Below are 17,586 nucleotides of genomic sequence, written 5' to 3'. Positions count from 1 at the left end.
AAAACGTTTTAACTTTGGATTTATTCGCCCTTAAGATAGAACAGTTTCGTGAACCTTACGAAAGTACATCTAGTTGTTTCGTAATTTTTATATATCATACAAGTTTTATTTTCCTCTGTGAATGCATGAATTTCTTCAAAATATATCCCTCACTATTAATATTATTGCTTCCTTACAGTTACTATAGCTAAATAAAAATGTTTTATCTATGTGCATACGAGTGTGTGTGTGTGTATGTTTAAGAGAAATCTGTACTTCGAAATGGATATAAATAATATATGAAACGAAATATTTTATCTTAGCAGACATAAAACTCCACGTTTTTCAAAGAGCAATGAACGATACACATACCCAGGTTTTTACAATCGTCCACCTACGTATAAATCAGAACTTACAAACCAGTGCAGACGAAAGCAAACTTTGACTGTTATAATTATAAACTGCTCTTGTTAGTAAAGAAACTTCGGAAGGTGGCTATACAACACTAAAGAAAACAAAATATTAGCTAATAAATCACCTTTCGCAGCTTTTCCTTGCCAGAAAACTCTATTTTCTTCCAGGCACTTTATCCACGGACGTGGAACTTCAACCTGAGCACCTGACCCTCCTAAATATGGAGATCTGGGCGAGGCTGGTGCACTCCGCGGTGGTGGCCTGGCTGAGGTACTTTCGTTATAGATACTAGCGCCATCTGAAGGAAGGGAATTGCTGCTAGCTCTACTTGATGGTCTCATAGCAGAAAGTGATTTAGTGCGTAGTTTCTTATCTGTAAAATTTATTTTTTCCTCTATTATAACTTACACAAGCGTCAATGTAATTATACTGATAAACAAGACATGTTTATTTTACTCATAAATATAATAATGTTATAAATACAGTTATTTTCGTTACGAAAAACAACATCAGGCGGCATTTATTGATTTGTTTTTTCTTAACGACAAGTGCTTTCGAAATATTTTCTATAATTTGATATCTCAAAAATTCGTACGCATGACAATCAACTTCAGCCTTATTACTACACGCATCCGTACTTTAAAAGATGTGAAAAACTGAAATTCCAACATTCCTTCTTTTTAACAAGAGGGAGGTAACAGACAGCAACGTAAAATTCTTAAAATGGTTAAAACTTAATGCTACCACAAACTTGTGTAATAAATGTTAAGACTACTTTAGTTTAATTAATGAATTTCAAACTTTAAATGTGAGTGTGTGTGTGTTTCTTATAGCAAAGCTACATCAGGCTATTTGCTGAGTCCACCAAGGGGAATTGAACCCCTGATTTTAGCGTTGTGAATCCGTTAAATGTAAGAGATACTTTACTATATTCTAAAAAAAAATTACGTATTTATTTCTTTGTAATTAAACGCAAAGCTACACAATGGGCTATTTGTGCTCTGCCCATTGCGGGTATCGAAATCCGGTTTCTAGCGTTATAAGTCCGTAGATATGCCGCTGAGCCGTTGCGATGCAAAAGATATATAAATTATTCTTTTCAATGACCCGAGTGCCCTTCTTATACGAATCACTCTAAATTAACCCTCTTTTCATTCCACTTGTTCATTTTAAAACCCAAATTGTTAAGAATTCAACCAACAAAATAAATTAAACTAGATTTACTAACTATTATCCATTTTAAGTTTTGAATATATTATCCCCTTCTATGGGGGAGAAAAGTACTAATTTGGTTTTATTTGATAATGTATCAATTTACTTTTATTTCTTGTTGAGATAGATCATATAAGACGCTAGATTTATATAAGAGAGATCGGGGAATTCTTTTTAATGGACGTGGCTTGGAGAGTGCCCAATTCTTGGCTGACATTCGTATCGGCCAAACCCAAACCACTTTGGAGGGAAACGTGTAACTAATATTTGATAACAGATACTCCATGAACTTTATTGTCAGGTGATTAGTTATTGTTCGAATTAATTCTAGAAATTAGAATATTCTTGCTATTAATCAGCTTTGACGTTAATAATATTGTGCTTCAAGTACCAATTTGTACAAATTCTGTTCATAAAAATCTATGTAAAGTTCAGAGAAATAATCGTTCCACACTGTGTACAGAAACATGTTTTCTGGGACTATAAGGTTCTTATAGAAAACAGAAACAAGTGCATGACAACATACGCTTCAGAATGTAGTTGTATTGGTCCATGAAAATTCAAGTTTGGTGGAGCACATACCAAACAATGTAATCCAATTACATGTATCAACTCAAACACGAGATGAATGTTTTTCACCACCACCATCACCTCATTTTAAGAATTGGGCATATATAAAATATTCTGACCCCATTACATATTTCAACTCGAATAAGAGGTGAATCTTTTTCACCACCACCATCACCTCATTTTAGGAATTAGACATACATAAAACATTCTGACACCATTACATATTTCAACTCGAATAAGAGGTGAATCTTTTTCACCACCACCATCACCTCATTTTAGGAATTAGACATACATAAAATATTCTGACGCCATTACATGTTTCAACTCAAACACGGGATGAATCTTTTTCACCACCACCATCACCTCATTTTAGGAATTGGGCATATATAAAACATTCTGACACCGTTACATGTTTAAATAATAAATCTCATCCATTACCTCATTTTATGAATTGTTAAACTGATAATTTTCAAACTTAAAATTATATTTTTCGGCACAGTTTTGTTTTAATATTACATCAACAGATATAACTTCCTAGGATAGCATTGCTACAGCCTAATCTTGTGGTTGTCAGTTAGGAAGTTCTTTACTTACATTTATGGTGTTGAATCACTATATAAGAAAGGAAGAGGTTAAGTTCTGCATGCTGTAATCACGTGATATTTACTCACCTGTTTTGTTTTCCGAGGTTTCCTCCAGAATGGATTCTTCTACGGTGGGAGATCTAGATAACTGGAGTTCTAACTGGATTTTCTCCAGTAAATCTCCACACACTTCCATACTTGGAGCCACGATAAACTCAATAAAACCTAAAGACACAGAAGAAACATTGTTTGATTTGAATTTTGCGCAAAGCTACAAGAGAGATAACTGCACTAACCGTCCCTAATTTAGCAGTGTAAAACTAGAGGGAAGGCAGCTAGTCATCACCACCCACGGCCACTCTTTTACCAACGAATGGTGGGATTGGCCGTATTATTATAACTTCCCCAAGGCTGAAAGGGCGAACACGTTTGGCGCGACGGAGATTCGAACCCGCATCCCTCAGATTAAGAGTCGCACACCTTAACCCACCTCGTCATGCCACGTGAAGAAATAGAAAATTGCATTTCATCAACATTTATTTATACCCATTATTGAATACAATTTATTAAAGACAATAATTACTCGATTTGAGGGGTGTTCAAATCGTTTAAATGTACGGATGAGAGACAGCTTTGAATAGCGTGTAGGCATAACTTATTATATATTAGCTAAAATCAACAACTCATTTTTGCAACACTACCAAACATCGAGAAAAACTGCACGAACCAAAAAGTCATTATGTATTTAGTAACATAAAAACCTTATTATCGATAAAGGGATATTTAATAGTTCGCTAGGTCCTTAATCATGTCGTTAATGATTAAACAAAATTAAAATCAACCGTCCGCTAGGGGTAAAAATATTTTGCGTTATTGAAGCAACCTTTTTCGAAACCTCTTTTGTTTTTGTTTTTGAATTTCGCGCAAAGCTACACTAGAGCTATCTGCGCTAGCCGTCCCTAATTTTGCAGTGTAAGACGAGAGGGAAGGCTACTAGTCATCACCACCCACCGCCAATTCATGGACTACTCTTTTACCAGCGAATAGTGGGATTTACTGTTACATTATAACGCCACCACGGCTGAAAGGGCGAGCATGTTTGGTGTGACGGGGATGCGAAACCGCGACTCTCGTATTACAAGTTGAATGCCTTAAACCACCTGGCCATACCGGGCCTTTTTCGAAACCTAAAGAACATTACAGAAATGTTTAAATGCAACGTCGTTGTTTCATAGCAACACTGTACTAAGTAAATCAAATACTTTTGAAGACAATTCTCATTCAAATGCCCGTAAGAAATCAACTTAAAATATAAAATATTATAGAAGAACAAGCTTTAAACTATATATTGTGCAGATTATATTTTCATGGAACTAATTCTTTTGTTTATCCCCTCCCATTTAACCAAATTAGCTTGTTGCGATGAAAATTTAATATATACATATAAATGTATCATGTTATTTCGCTTATGCCGCACCATTAAATCAGGTTTATCTGTTCTAACGCAAATTTAAGGTATCATGGTGTTTCGCTGGCTCTTTCCCCGTTAGATCAGGCTTTCTTGTTTTGATGCGACTTTAGGGAATTAGATTTTGACGAAACTGATTTATTTATTTGTCCTGTCCAACCAAGTCTCCCTATCTTGTTGGTTGAAAGGATTGTTGAAGATTTTTGGCACGTGGTTTATATATTTAGCTGTTAACTATTATAATAAGCACTTGTATGAATCTCTTTCATCATTTTATTATAAAGTTATGCTAAACGCGTGGTTTACAAGTTGTATAAATTAGCTTTTTAATTTTTTTTAACGTTAAGATATCCACGAAAAGAAGAGAATATAAACATCTTTTGCCTATCTGTTTCGTTATCTACACAGTTTATATCGTCATGAAGGTTCACGTGTTTCTACTTACGTAATAAAAGTTAATTTTTTTTTTTTTGGGGGGGGGTTCAAAACATTCACGTTCTTTGTCACGTTGAGTTTCATGTAATCGTAATGATGTTTCTATATTTACCTATTTAGTATAGAAGGTACTTTTTTGGAAGATCAGTTCTATTATTTCGTAAGTAGAAAGATTATTTTTAACTACCCGTTGCGCTAGCGCATTAGATCCATGTGTGGTGTATTTATGACGTTGTATTTGCACCCTGAGAATGGAAAAAATAAAGTTCTCCGTAATGGAAAACGGAGGCAAAATGAGAAAATTGTTTGCCCTATTACAAACCTACATGCATACAGGATAAAAATTTCGCGATGTTATGGGTTGAACATCGCGTAAGAAAATGTTATTTAGTATCATATAACCAAGAGTTCCATTATATTATGATGATTATATACACCTTTTATATGTCTGTTTCATTTCTTTAACGTTATAAGTATCACGCAGTTTATTAATTCTACGGTTTATTACACATTCATGACTTAGTGTCTGTTTCTCTTTAAGGTTAACAGAACCAAACTGGTTTAAGAGTTGTATAATGTATTGTTTGCTTGTTTCTTTTTGAATTTCATGCAAAGCTACTCGAGGGCTATCTGCGCTAGCAGTCTCTAATTTAGCAATGTAAAACTAGAAGGAAGACAGCTAGTCGTCACTACCTACCGCCAACTCTTGGGCTACTCTTTTACCAACGAATAGCGGGATTGACCGTAACATTATAACGCTCTCATGACTGAAAGGGCGAGCATGTTTGGTGCGACCGGGGTTCGAACCTGCGACCCTCAGATTACGAGTAGAACGCCTTAACCCACCTGGCCATGCCGGGCCTTATTGTATTGTATGTTTATTATTCACGGTGCTAGAAAAATCAAGTAGGTTCAACAAGGTTCGTGATAGAAAAACAAACAACCTTATAACCCGCGTATTTTCGAATGGTAGATCTTCGTTCTTCATGGCAAACTGGGATTTATTTGTTATTCACCTTGTCACTTCGTTTCTAGCATTATTATAACTGTGTGGTTTATTAGCTCACTTGGCAATTAGATCTCAACGACTTACCTATCTGAGACTCTGCAACGAGCGTTGTATTCCTATCACATAAGGGTGAGTAGGGTAAACCCATTTCGTGTTCCTTGTCTCCCTGTCGAAACAGAGAAAATACTTAAGTTCATTATAACTTGTTGAAAATATCACATTTCGACTGGTTCTGCTGCTTGGGGTGTGGGGATGTACTGTAATCGTTCAAGTATCATCATCCATTAAGTGAGTATATATATATATATACTAGTGAATCATAAATTAAGCTACTACAAAAGCCAGTTTTTAGTTCTATTACTGTCAAATAATACTTACAAATACTTTAATTCGTCTTTCTGACACAGAATCAGAAATTATTAGTTTTTTTCACTAAGATTAGAGATACGAAATTTGTTAAATTAATACATTTGATTCAGCTTAAATTAATAACAACATTAGGCTTAGAATGTTTTAGAGACAAAATGGTACAGAATAAAAAAATGCAACTTGATAGATACTTGATATAGTATAATTTTATAATGCTTGTAAGGATTATTACCAGGAAAGTTACTCGTTTATTATATAGTAAGTTAAAATATATATACTGTATGTTATTGCTGTTGGACTGAAGATTCTTCTACAGTAGGTATCTGTTACTTCACGGTAAATTCGACAAAATAAACGAACTTGCACTTACTTCACTTGCTTTCAAAACAATATATATATTAGGAACAAACTAAACGCATACACAACCATTTTTTACATTGTAAATGATCATGGACGTACATCAACACTGTTTAATTATCTTCTTGTCAAAAGTCCACTTAGGCCTATTCAGTTGCTTTATCATTTCAGTTCACAAGTCGAAATACATTTCCTTTTACTATTGCAAAACTATCTGAGCATAGTTCACTTACGTTTAGTCGAGGTACCACGATTGATCCTACAGTTCTAAAGTCGTCTGCTCCTTTTTCGTATTTAGGACTATTTCCAATAAATGTTTACTTTTGTCAAAGTCCACGCAGGCAGTTTTCAATTACTTTAGAATACTGATGAAATAAACTATTCTTCCTGTCTATTTCAACACCGTTAGTCTCATTCTAACATGTATCAACCGTCGGGCCTGTATTGATCGTTAGGCCTTCCTTCTCTGTCCGAACGTCTGTCTCTCTTTAGTAACTTTACTTTGTTTCTTGACTGTTCTGTGTTTACTTGTCTGCTGTTTCCCGGTCATCTCATACTATTTATATGTTTATTAGTAAATCGTCTGGCCGATGTATATCCTCGACATCAATAAATTTCACATGAAGTTCTATAATCTCGAGCTCAATGAGTTATAAACACGACATATGATTTTACCTAGTGACATAACCAAACCTGTCATAAAATTTACTTCAAAATAACTGCTTTTGACTCTCTTGTTATGAACAAATCTAAATCTGAACTAATCAGTCTTTTATATCATCACAATTACGCAGAGAAGAAAATATAGTGAATCACCATATTATAGAACACTTGTCATATTGACATAACCTTGTGTTGATTACCTGCTGAAAAAATTCTTCCATGAGAAGTTGCGTCCACGGATGGTGTAATTTCCAGTTTTTACTTGGATGACTGATATCACAGCAGTGAAGGAGTAATGAAAGTGCCTTTGGCTTGTCTACACTGAGAAAAATCATGAAAACAACGGGATTATTTTGTTTGTTTGTTTTGAATTTCGCGCAAAGTTACTCGAGGGCTATCTGCGCTAGCCGTCCCTAATTTAGCAGTTTAAGACTAAAGGGAATGCAGTTAGTCATCACCACCCACCGCCAACTCTTGGGCTACTCTTTTACCAACGAATAGTGGGATTGACCGTCACATAATAATGCCCCCATGGCTGAAAGGGCGAGCATGTTTGGCGCGACAGGGATGCGAACCCGCGACCCTCAGATTACGAGTCGAACGCCTTAATACACTTGACCATGCCGAGCCAATTATTTTGATATAAACCTTCCAGGAGCTGTTTTTTGAAAAGGCCAGTAGGTGGCCATGAACAAAATTTATATACTAAATGTTTAGTCATGGAAACAATATGGCGAAAATAGAAAAAATTGGAGTATTAATATTTCCAATTAATATGTTTATTTACACTATGAGGAACATTTTATGGATACAAAGGTGTTCTTAAGAAATTTGTGCAATGGAAAAATAGTCATCCAATTAAAAACTGATAGAATCAAAATGATAATAATGGATTGTAAAATGTTTTGATTGTTACCTAAATTCTCGATGGCTAAGTAATGTTTTCATGGTTTTAAGTTGGTGAAAGTGGGACGACATATCAGTGCCCAGTACCATCTCGATGGAGAGAGCTCGAAATTCCCTGAAAATACGAAAAATTAAAACAACAGTTGAACTGTCTTAAAATCCCGTCAATAGGAGCGACCTCGGAAAACATCCGTTGTTTTAATTCTCAACTACAAGTTAAAAAATATTTGTATTAAAAACAATATAAGCAGAGACTCTGTATTATTTGTACTAAACACAAGCTACATAGAAATTTTGTAGTATTTCTACTGTACACAAGCTAAACAGAAACTGTATTATTTGCACGAAACACAAGCTAAACAGAGACTGTATTATTTGTACTAAACACAAGATACATGAAACTCTGTAATATTTATACTAGACACGAGCTAAACAGAGACTGTATTATTTGTACAAAACACAAGATACATGAAACTCTGTAATATTTATACTAGACACGAGCTAAACAGAGACTGTATCATTTGTACTAAATACAAGATACATGAAACTCTGTAATATTTATACTAGACACGAGCTAAACAGAGACTGTATTATTTGCACTAAACACAAAGTAAACAGAGACTATATTATTTATACTCTAAACACAAGCTAAACAGAGATTTTATTGTTTGTACTAGATACAACGTAAATGTCACAATCACAATATTTTATTTGCAATAGATGCAGCGAAACGTTGAACAGGAACATAATTTCTACTAAACTGAATAAAACTAAAAGCTAAAATAAATTTATTTATATTAATCGTAAATAATCATTTCATGAATCTTGTATTTATATTAAACATGTAAAAATTTAATATATTGCTTATATTTGCAGGAAACGCATCTAAAGATGCATTATTCTAACCGTACTAAATACAAGTTAAGCAGAACACACTACGTTTTTGTACCAAACACAAATAAAAGTTTTTCACTTGTACTAAATACAAGTTAAACGGAACACGCTACTTTATTGTACAAACAGAAATAAAAATTAAATACGTTGAATTTACTTGTACTAAATACAAGTTAAGCAGAACACTTTATGCTATTTTTACTAAACGGGTACACGTTAAAGATACTATTGCATTTGTAAAAAAACTCAACCACAACTACTTTATTTTTAATAGTACTCAACACAACTTTAAAACACAAATTTAAAAGCATAATATAGATTCTGTTGTTGTGTTCTTTTGACAAGGGTACTTATTATGTATACTGTCTGTTACTATTCCAAGAATATAAATGTTTGTCACACCTAAATTCTTCTTTACTGAAGTTTTGAAGGATGTTATAATCTTCTTCTTTAAGTAGTTTGAAAGCTGCACTCAAGTGGTGATTCTCTAAAACTGCTCGATCGTTGTACAGAAGAGCAGTATCTGAGCTGAATAAGAAACAGGAATCTTGAATAGAATAACTTCATATCTTAACGTTATATTACACAGAGAAAAACACACAATCTGAACTAAATAAGAGAGAGGAATCTTCAATAGAATAACTTCATATCTTAACGTTATATTAAACAGAGGAAAACACAGAATCTGAACTAAATAAGAGAGAGGAATCTTGAATAGAATAACTTCATATATTAACGTTATATTATACAGAGAAAAACACAGAATCTGAACTAAATAAGAGACAGGAATTATGAATAGAATAACTTCATATCTTAACGTTATATTACACAGAGAAAAACACAGAATCTGAACTAAATAAGAGACAGGAATTATGAATAGAAAATCTTCATATCTTAACGTTATATGACACAGAGAAAAACACAGAATCTGAACTAAATAAGAGAGAGGAATCTTGAATAGAATAAATTCATATATTTTAAAGTTTTATTACACAAAGAAGAACAAATCTGACCTAAATAAGAGACAGAAATCTTGAATCTAACAACATCAGATCTTAGCGTTATATTACACAGAGAACAACAGAATCTGAGCTAAATAAGAACAGAAATTCTAAATAGAACAACATCAGATCTTAGCGTTATATTACATAGCAAATGCAGAATCAACGTAGGTAATCGGAGATTGTCTGCTTGTTTTTGAATTTCGCGCAAAGCTACACCAGAGATATCTATGCTAGCCGCCCCTAATTTAACAGTTTAAGGCAACTCGCAATCATCAGCCACCGCCAACTCTTGGACAACTCTTTTACAAACGAATAGTGGGATTGACCGTTGCATAATAATAGCCCCACGGCTGAAAGGCTGAACATGTTTGATGGGACGGGAATTCGAACTCTCGACCCTCAGATTGCGAGTCGAACGCCTTAACCCCCTGGTCATGCTGGGCCCGTATTCGGACAACACACTTTGCTATGGTGCTATGAATCATTACACCAGGGACCGTGACCAAGCTCTTTAGATATGGTGTTAGTTCTGAATTTTTGGTAAAGCGCCATCACTTACTCGATAAAGCACTTCGAATCAAAGCCCATACGAATAATGAAGAAGAGGATGGTCAAACTGCCAAGTTAATTGCTTTCAGAAATGGAAAGTTAGTAATATGACAGGTTGTTATTTGTCTCCGGAAATCCCAAGCAAAGTTTATGCGACGTACCCCAACATGTGGTATTTTGGAAAGTGTTTTTAGTTTCGCGCGCCCTCAGTGGCACAGCGGCATGTCTGCGGGCTTATAACTCTAGAAACCTGATTTCGAAACCAGTGGTGGGAAGAGCACAGATAACTCTTTATGTAGCTTTGTGTTTACTTATAAATAAACAAGCGTTAGCCACCTGTGTACCGTATGGACATTGACGAGACAGACTTCAACTTCACTGTATAAAACTAAACATAAAACAATAACGAGTGAAAGTTTGCGTAATACAATAATTATTTCAACAAACTTGCTATTTGCTCATAATTAACATTTACTTCTAATCAAAGAAAGTTACCTGCAAACATATATCGAAACTAAAATTCATCCTGGAGATGAGTATAGCGAATTAAATGTACTGTTCTTACTTATAAAGATTATAATTCATTGTTTCATCGATTTAGTATCCTTGGTGTTAACGATATTTTCGGCCGTTAATCCAATAGTATCTCACAAGATTTGACCAGTTTAGAAGATTTAGGTTAGGTCTACGTCCATATACTAAGCTAACAAAGCAAATATATATACTCTTCAAAACAAGAAACGCAAAAAGGATATTTTTGTTATTTTAAAGAGAAATATATGTAATAACGTTACAAGCTCAGAGTATGTAATGTTACACGTGTTAAGGCACTGATTGTCAAACCAAAATGACAATAAAAGTTGTGCACTTTGAAAACGGAGGAAAACATCGGATTTTTCGCCAAAACGCATGTGTGTCCAATAAATTTGTTTGAGAGATCTGCAAGTGCAACATGTGCAAAATCCCTATAAAAGTGACGGGTTCTCGGTTTCCATAGCTCAGTGTTAAGCCACCGACACCGCAATACAGTTACGCCAAGACTGACTGAAGCACAACGTATTTGGTCGCTTGGAAGCAGGCGAATCTCGATCAGATGTTGTCAGAGCTGTGAATGTCCACCCAAGCACCATTAAAGGCTATGGAGTCGTCACCAACAACATGGATCAACTCCTGACCGTCCACGATCTGGCAGACCTCGTGTGACCACGCCCGCACAAGATCGCAACATCCGGTTACGTCACCTTCGGGATAGGACCAACACTGCGACGTCTACTGCCTCAACCATATCAGGGCCGCGTAGGATTTCCGATCAGACCGCACGCAACCGTCCACGAGATGCAGGAATCCGACCTCGACGTCCAGTCAGAGGCGTCATCCTCACCCAGCAACATCGTCAAGCACGGCTGCAGTGGACTCGGGCACATCGGGTATGGCCTCATCGACGATGGTGGCATGTTTGGTTCAGCGATGAATCACGTTTTATGCTTCGTAGGCAGGGTGGAAGGACCCGTGTTTACCGTCGCCGAGGTGAACGTTTTGCAGTAAACTGTGTGCAGGATGTTGACAGATTTGGTGGTGGCAGCGTCATGATGTGGGCTGCCATCGCCTGCATTGCCAGAACAGACCTTTTGCACATTCGAGGGAATCTTACGGCTCAACGATACGTCGACGAGATTCTTAGGCCCCATATGCAACCCATCATGGTGAACGTCAACGACGTTTTTCAACATGACAACGCCCGTCCTCACACAGTCCGACTCACCACTCTCTTCTTGAGACACCACAACATCAACGTTCTTCCCTGGCTCTCCAGATTACCAGATTTAAACCCCATGCTCTCCAGATCACCAGATTTAAACCCCATCGAACATCTTTGGAACGAGTTGGACCGACGTCTGCGACGGCGACAACCTCAACCGTAAACTCTACCTCAGCTTGCAGCAGCTTTGCAGGCTGAGTGGACAGCCATTCCACAGGATATGATTCGTCATCTCATCGCTTCCATGGGCAGGAGATGCCAAGCAGTTATTGATGCTCACGGGGGGCATATTCGTTATTGACGTTGAGTGACGTTAAACTTTACCTAGTGAGCGTGGACTTCGCCTTTGCAGACTTTGGATGTTCATCAGTGAATGTGCAAAGTTTCACACATGTCATACAGAACTACCCGGAATAAACTTGTTAACAATTTGTCTCATGTTTTGCCTTTTGCGTTTCTTTTTTTGAAGAGTATATTTATAGTAAATTTATACTGATGAAAACAGTAAAAACAGATCTATTAAAGATTAAAACCAATACTGTTAAGAATGTAACACTAAATGGAGAGTATCTTACTTAAAGAACGTACAAATTATAAACTTGTTTCACGTACTATCGTAGACTTGACATTCCTTGAAGAATTTGACATCTGTGAACGTGAAACATTACATTATCATCCCTTACCTCGTCTTGTGAACAACGAAAGCCCAGCTCTGACAGTGTAACTATAGAGTAACCTGATGTATGAGATAAATTTCTGCGACACAAGTAGCAGGATAGCAGAGACAGCGCAGATAAACAAATAAGAAACACACTATTGTTCACGAAAAAAGTTGGTTTGGTTTGAATTTCGCGCAAAGCTACACAATTGCTATCTGCGATAGCCGTTTCTAATTTAACATTGTAAGACTAGATGGAAGGGAGCTAGTCATCACCATCCACCGCCAACTCTTGGGCTACTCTTTTACCAACGAGTAGTGGGATTGACCGTAAAATTATAACGCCCCCACGGCTGAAAGGGTGAGCATGTTTGGTGTGACGGGGATTCGAACCCGCGACCCTCGGATTACAAATCGAATGCCTTAACCATTTGGCCAGGCCGTGTCGAAAAAAAATAAAATGAGTAACAGAGTAGTACAATAAATAACAACAATCGTGGCAGCACTGGTTAATAATGTGCAATCCCTTATTCTTACTAGTCCTCCTGGTGGCTCAATGGTGAGTCATAGGACTTATAACACTAAAAGTTGATTCTCAATAAATATGGTGGTTAGAGCACAGGTAGCTTATTGAGTAGCTTTGTGCTTAACACCAAACAAATTTGTGTATCTTTGAGTGGATTAAAGTGTAAAAAAATTCCACTTTTTTGAAAGCTGGTCATTATTAAAGATTTTATGTTTAGCACGAATGCTTTTGGAAATATCGATATTCTAGCATTAGGCCTGGTAGAAATTTAAACCTGAATTCCACGTCTCTGTAATTCAGCACTATGTCGATTATACTAACTATAATCCATTCTGATGAAAGCTTGGTGGCCATTACTTCTTTTCAGTGATGTCGAAAAACCCACTTGTTGAGAAATTTATATGCAAAAACGGCTCGTTTGGGTTGAGAAAATATTTTACATGGAAGAACGAACAACGTTTCGACCTTCTTCGGTCATCGTCAGGTTCACAAAACGATTCATTAACCATTTAAATTGTAATTAATTACGACTTTTCTTAATTGTATTCACACTTACCCGGACATAACGTGGAAGTTGTTAGTCGTTCCTGTGTGCTCAAAATCATGAATAATGGCTGAGAATAGGGTAGCAAAGACTTCCAAGTCTGTCAACCAGTTCTGTGGAAAATATAACAGGGAGAGATTTACTAACAATTTGTTTTATATGTGTTGAAAATACCAACAGTATTTACAGCCGCTCTTATTTTGAACTGCTGACTAAAGGTTGGGGACAAAACGAACAGAGAGACTGACTGTCACTTTACAACAACTCCATGGATAAAACAACTAGTATGTTTCTAGCCAAATTCGATCCCGTGATGCAAGGCTTGCGAGTATCCTAATGTTTGTTTGTCTTTGGATTTCGCGCAAAGCTACACGAGGGCTAACTGCGTTAGCCGTCCCTACTTTAGTAGTGTACGACTAGAGGAAAGGCAGCTAGTCATCATCACCCACCGCCAACTCTTGGGCTACTCTTTTACCAACGAATAGTGAGATTGACCGTTATATTATAACGCCTCCACGGCTGAAAGGGCGAACGTGTCTGGTGTGACGGGTATTTTAATGCCTTGACAATATCCACACCAGTAAGCTGTATTACACTGGTTATAAATTTTGTTTCTAAAACTGTGTACATCAGCGTATGATCAACCAGCGAGGACAGAGGTTTGGTTATTACTGATTTTTATACCTCAGTATATAGGAGTGTGTTCAATGTGCAAGGTCAGGGGTTCGATTTGGTTTGATCAAAATGTTAAATAACACTGGGCAACAAAAAATTATTTGTTAATGGTAAAAATACAACTGTTTCTGAAAACTTGGACAATGTTGATTCATGTTCAAAATTACTTATTTCTTCTAGTTTTCGAGGTATGGTAGATTAATTCAAAATATTCTTATATATAGTGAAAATATGTTTTTTACAACTTTATTTATTCATGAAAATTGCATTTAAGAATATGTAAGCTGCAAGCTTTGATAAATTGATCTCATGTTCCACAGTATGATCAATAGGAACTGATGACTTAGTGTTCTTGTTGTGTACAGCTCTCAGGCTAACTGTGGATGAGATGATAAGAAGTCTTCCTTCTTGAGGATGATGTTCAATACAATATTTATCATCAATATTTATAAAGAAACACAAAGCATCATGCATGCTGTAGTAAGAAGCAATACTTTGATGATGACTTTGGTTAATTAAAACTCTTGTTCCTAGAGCTGATAAGTTCCATTGTTGTAAACTGGAGCCAAGAAGTTCCCCACGTTGTCTTGGTAGAAACAAGACACTAATTAGATCATTTGGCTCTTATATGATAAGATGAGATAGTTTATGTTGAGGTACTACACGAATAGAATTATTGGATGAAGGGAATGAAGATGATTTATTGTCTACTTCACAGAATAACTCTTCTGTTTCCCAATTTGTTGGTACTGGAAGACTATCCCCATCAGGTTCTGGTTTCATTTTAGACACAATATCCGGATATTTAATGTATTGTTCAGTTTTGCCTGGTTATCCAGAAAGATTGGTTATGAAAAACTAACAGTCAGTTAGATGATCTTTGGGCTCACGTCATATCATGGGAACTACAAGTGGTACACTTTCTCTCTTCTTGTTCAGCGATTGTGTTGAACCAAATGTACAAACTGTATAACGTGGAGCCCAATGTTTTTCTTGGTCACCAATTTTATACCAAAAATAGTGGTGTGAAGTTACCTCTACCTTGTGCGTGATGTTTTTCCTTCATGAAACTGAACACATTTTCCATAAGTCAGAAACTGGTTGGATATATTTTGCATTTTCGGACTTTACTTCAACTGGGAAAATCCAGCACTTCAAATGATTTTCTAAAAAAATACAAAAGAATCCATGTTTATAGAACTAGATATTCAAAGATTTTAAAGAACAAAGTTTTATAGAATTTGATTATGTCACAGGTATGATACGAGAAAGAGGATTGGACTTTATTTTAACTGTGCGCGAAATGAGATGAAGTGGCCAACAGAGTGAGTGAGAAGCAACTCAGAGAGTGGCATTTGATTCCACCCCTTTTATGCTCAGTGAAGAACCTTCTTTAATGTTTTAGCAAACTGACCACATGAGGATTTCATGATTCTCTGGTGGAGGAGGTGAACGTGAATATGAATCAAATGTTATTGGCTATAATTATGTAGAGAACAAATAGCATATATGAACAACATATATGGAAGTTTACACCAATACAATACAGTCAGTGTTTGAAGTTATCAAAAACATATGCTTTTTACCCACTAAACTGTCCAGGTAAACTTAATTTCACAGCATAAATATATTGTATCGAGTTAATTGCATTGTATTTCACATAGCTGATAAAACACTGAGATATTACAATAAATCAAACTGTAGATGTGATGGACAAATTCGACTACATCTTTGAAATCAGCAACTTGAAATTATACCAAATCTCTTGAGTTTCCTCAGTAGTAAGATTTTGTTGTTCAGTGTGAGCCGAGACAGAAGCACTTGAATTGCTTGTTTTCTACACACAAATTTATAAGAAACCATGCTCGATAAGTATGATTAGAGTTCGGATATGGTTTGATCTTTATACTTAAATTTATAGGAATACACATTTGATCAGCAGAGACTGTGGTTCGGATAACTTTGATCTCTGCACAGGTTTATAAGATTCGCGCATTCTTTTTCTTTATATGTGAGTTTATTTAAGTTTTAAGTTATACCAGTTGAGCCATGAAATTAAATGTCTTTATCTTTTATTTTTTCTTAATACCTGTCTGAACAGAAGACCGTGTTAGATCAGCAGGAGCTCGTATGTATTGGATCTCTGTATCTCGGTTTATAGGAGTGCATGTTAAATCAGCAAAGCCAGAGTTCGAATATTGCTTGGTCTTCGTTTCATGTTTTTTTATTTAATAACAATCTGTAATTAAATACATAACTCCTTACCGCTAATCCAGAGTGCCAGATCATGTAATGCACAGTTTGAGTAACATCAGCAGCATGGATGTTATTGTGGTAAGGGTTTTTGTGTTTGCCATATCCAAGCTCTATTTGGACCAAAAAGTTTTCCAGAACAGCAGTCGGAATCTGTAAAATTCGAAACAAAAATATGAAGTTGGATAAAAACCTCATAGTATAGTCATGTATTATTAAAACTATCTGATCAATAGAAGGTAAGTGTTCTGAAGTTGTACAGTTAACACCTCACACACTGTTGTGTACAGAACGCTAATCTATGTACTATTGACCATATATAATCTTACAGACCTTCAGTTAACTGTGTTTTATTCTTAAGTTATATATTAAATTCATCAGCCGTAATAGTTGAAGATTGCACAGCAAGCAACAATACACCTCTGAGAAACTTGACTGGAATGTTGAGAATCCAGAACAAAAGATAAATTTCAATTTTTAATAATCTATTTTCGTCACATGAACTTTACTGATGTAGTTCTTTCGAAGAAAGAAGTTACTTTCGAGTTATTATTGTTTGTTTGTTTGTTTGTTTTGAATTTCGCGCAAAGCTACTCGAGGGCTATCTGCGCTAGCCGTCCCTAATTTAGCAGTGTAAGACTGGAGGGAAGGCAGTTAATCATCACCACCCACCACCAACTCTTGGGCTACTCTTCCACCAACGAATAGTGGGATTGACCGTCACAAAACGCTGAAAGGGCGAGCATGGTTGGTGCGAC

General features: G+C 36.0%; 1 protein-coding gene and 1 long non-coding RNA gene across 5 annotated transcripts in view; one reads left to right on the top strand and one right to left on the bottom strand.

Annotated features, from left to right (window-relative positions):
• LOC143228964 (dual specificity calcium/calmodulin-dependent 3',5'-cyclic nucleotide phosphodiesterase 1A-like) overlaps positions 1-17,586 on the bottom strand; it is a 147,350-nt gene that overhangs the window by 5,657 nt on the left and 124,107 nt on the right. For both annotated transcript variants that reach the window (XM_076460501.1, XM_076460500.1), the window contains exons 8-15: positions 16,841-16,981; positions 13,913-14,013; positions 9,263-9,388; positions 7,977-8,081; positions 7,261-7,381; positions 5,756-5,837; positions 2,847-2,984; positions 518-766 (exon numbers count right to left, since the gene is read on the bottom strand). In XM_076460501.1, the coding sequence (XP_076316616.1) occupies positions 518-766; positions 2,847-2,984; positions 5,756-5,837; positions 7,261-7,381; positions 7,977-8,081; positions 9,263-9,388; positions 13,913-14,013; positions 16,841-16,981 (1,063 nt within the window). The remainder of the gene's footprint in view (positions 1-517; positions 767-2,846; positions 2,985-5,755; positions 5,838-7,260; positions 7,382-7,976; positions 8,082-9,262; positions 9,389-13,912; positions 14,014-16,840; positions 16,982-17,586) is intronic.
• LOC143228966 (uncharacterized) overlaps positions 1-17,586 on the top strand; it is a 44,265-nt gene that overhangs the window by 18,985 nt on the left and 7,694 nt on the right. Inside the window, exon 1 of one of the 3 annotated variants that reach the window (XR_013015578.1) lies at positions 640-750. The exons of the other annotated variants lie outside the window; for them this stretch is intronic. This is a non-coding gene — a long non-coding RNA (uncharacterized LOC143228966). Of the gene's footprint in view, positions 1-639; positions 751-17,586 lie in introns of those variants that run through there. 3 annotated transcript variants of the gene reach the window in all.

Source organism: Tachypleus tridentatus, chromosome 10 (assembly GCF_004210375.1).
Source record: "Tachypleus tridentatus isolate NWPU-2018 chromosome 10, ASM421037v1, whole genome shotgun sequence".
NCBI classification, from domain to species: domain Eukaryota; kingdom Metazoa; phylum Arthropoda; class Merostomata; order Xiphosura; family Limulidae; genus Tachypleus; species Tachypleus tridentatus.
This window is presented reverse-complemented; position numbering and strand designations above follow the sequence as displayed.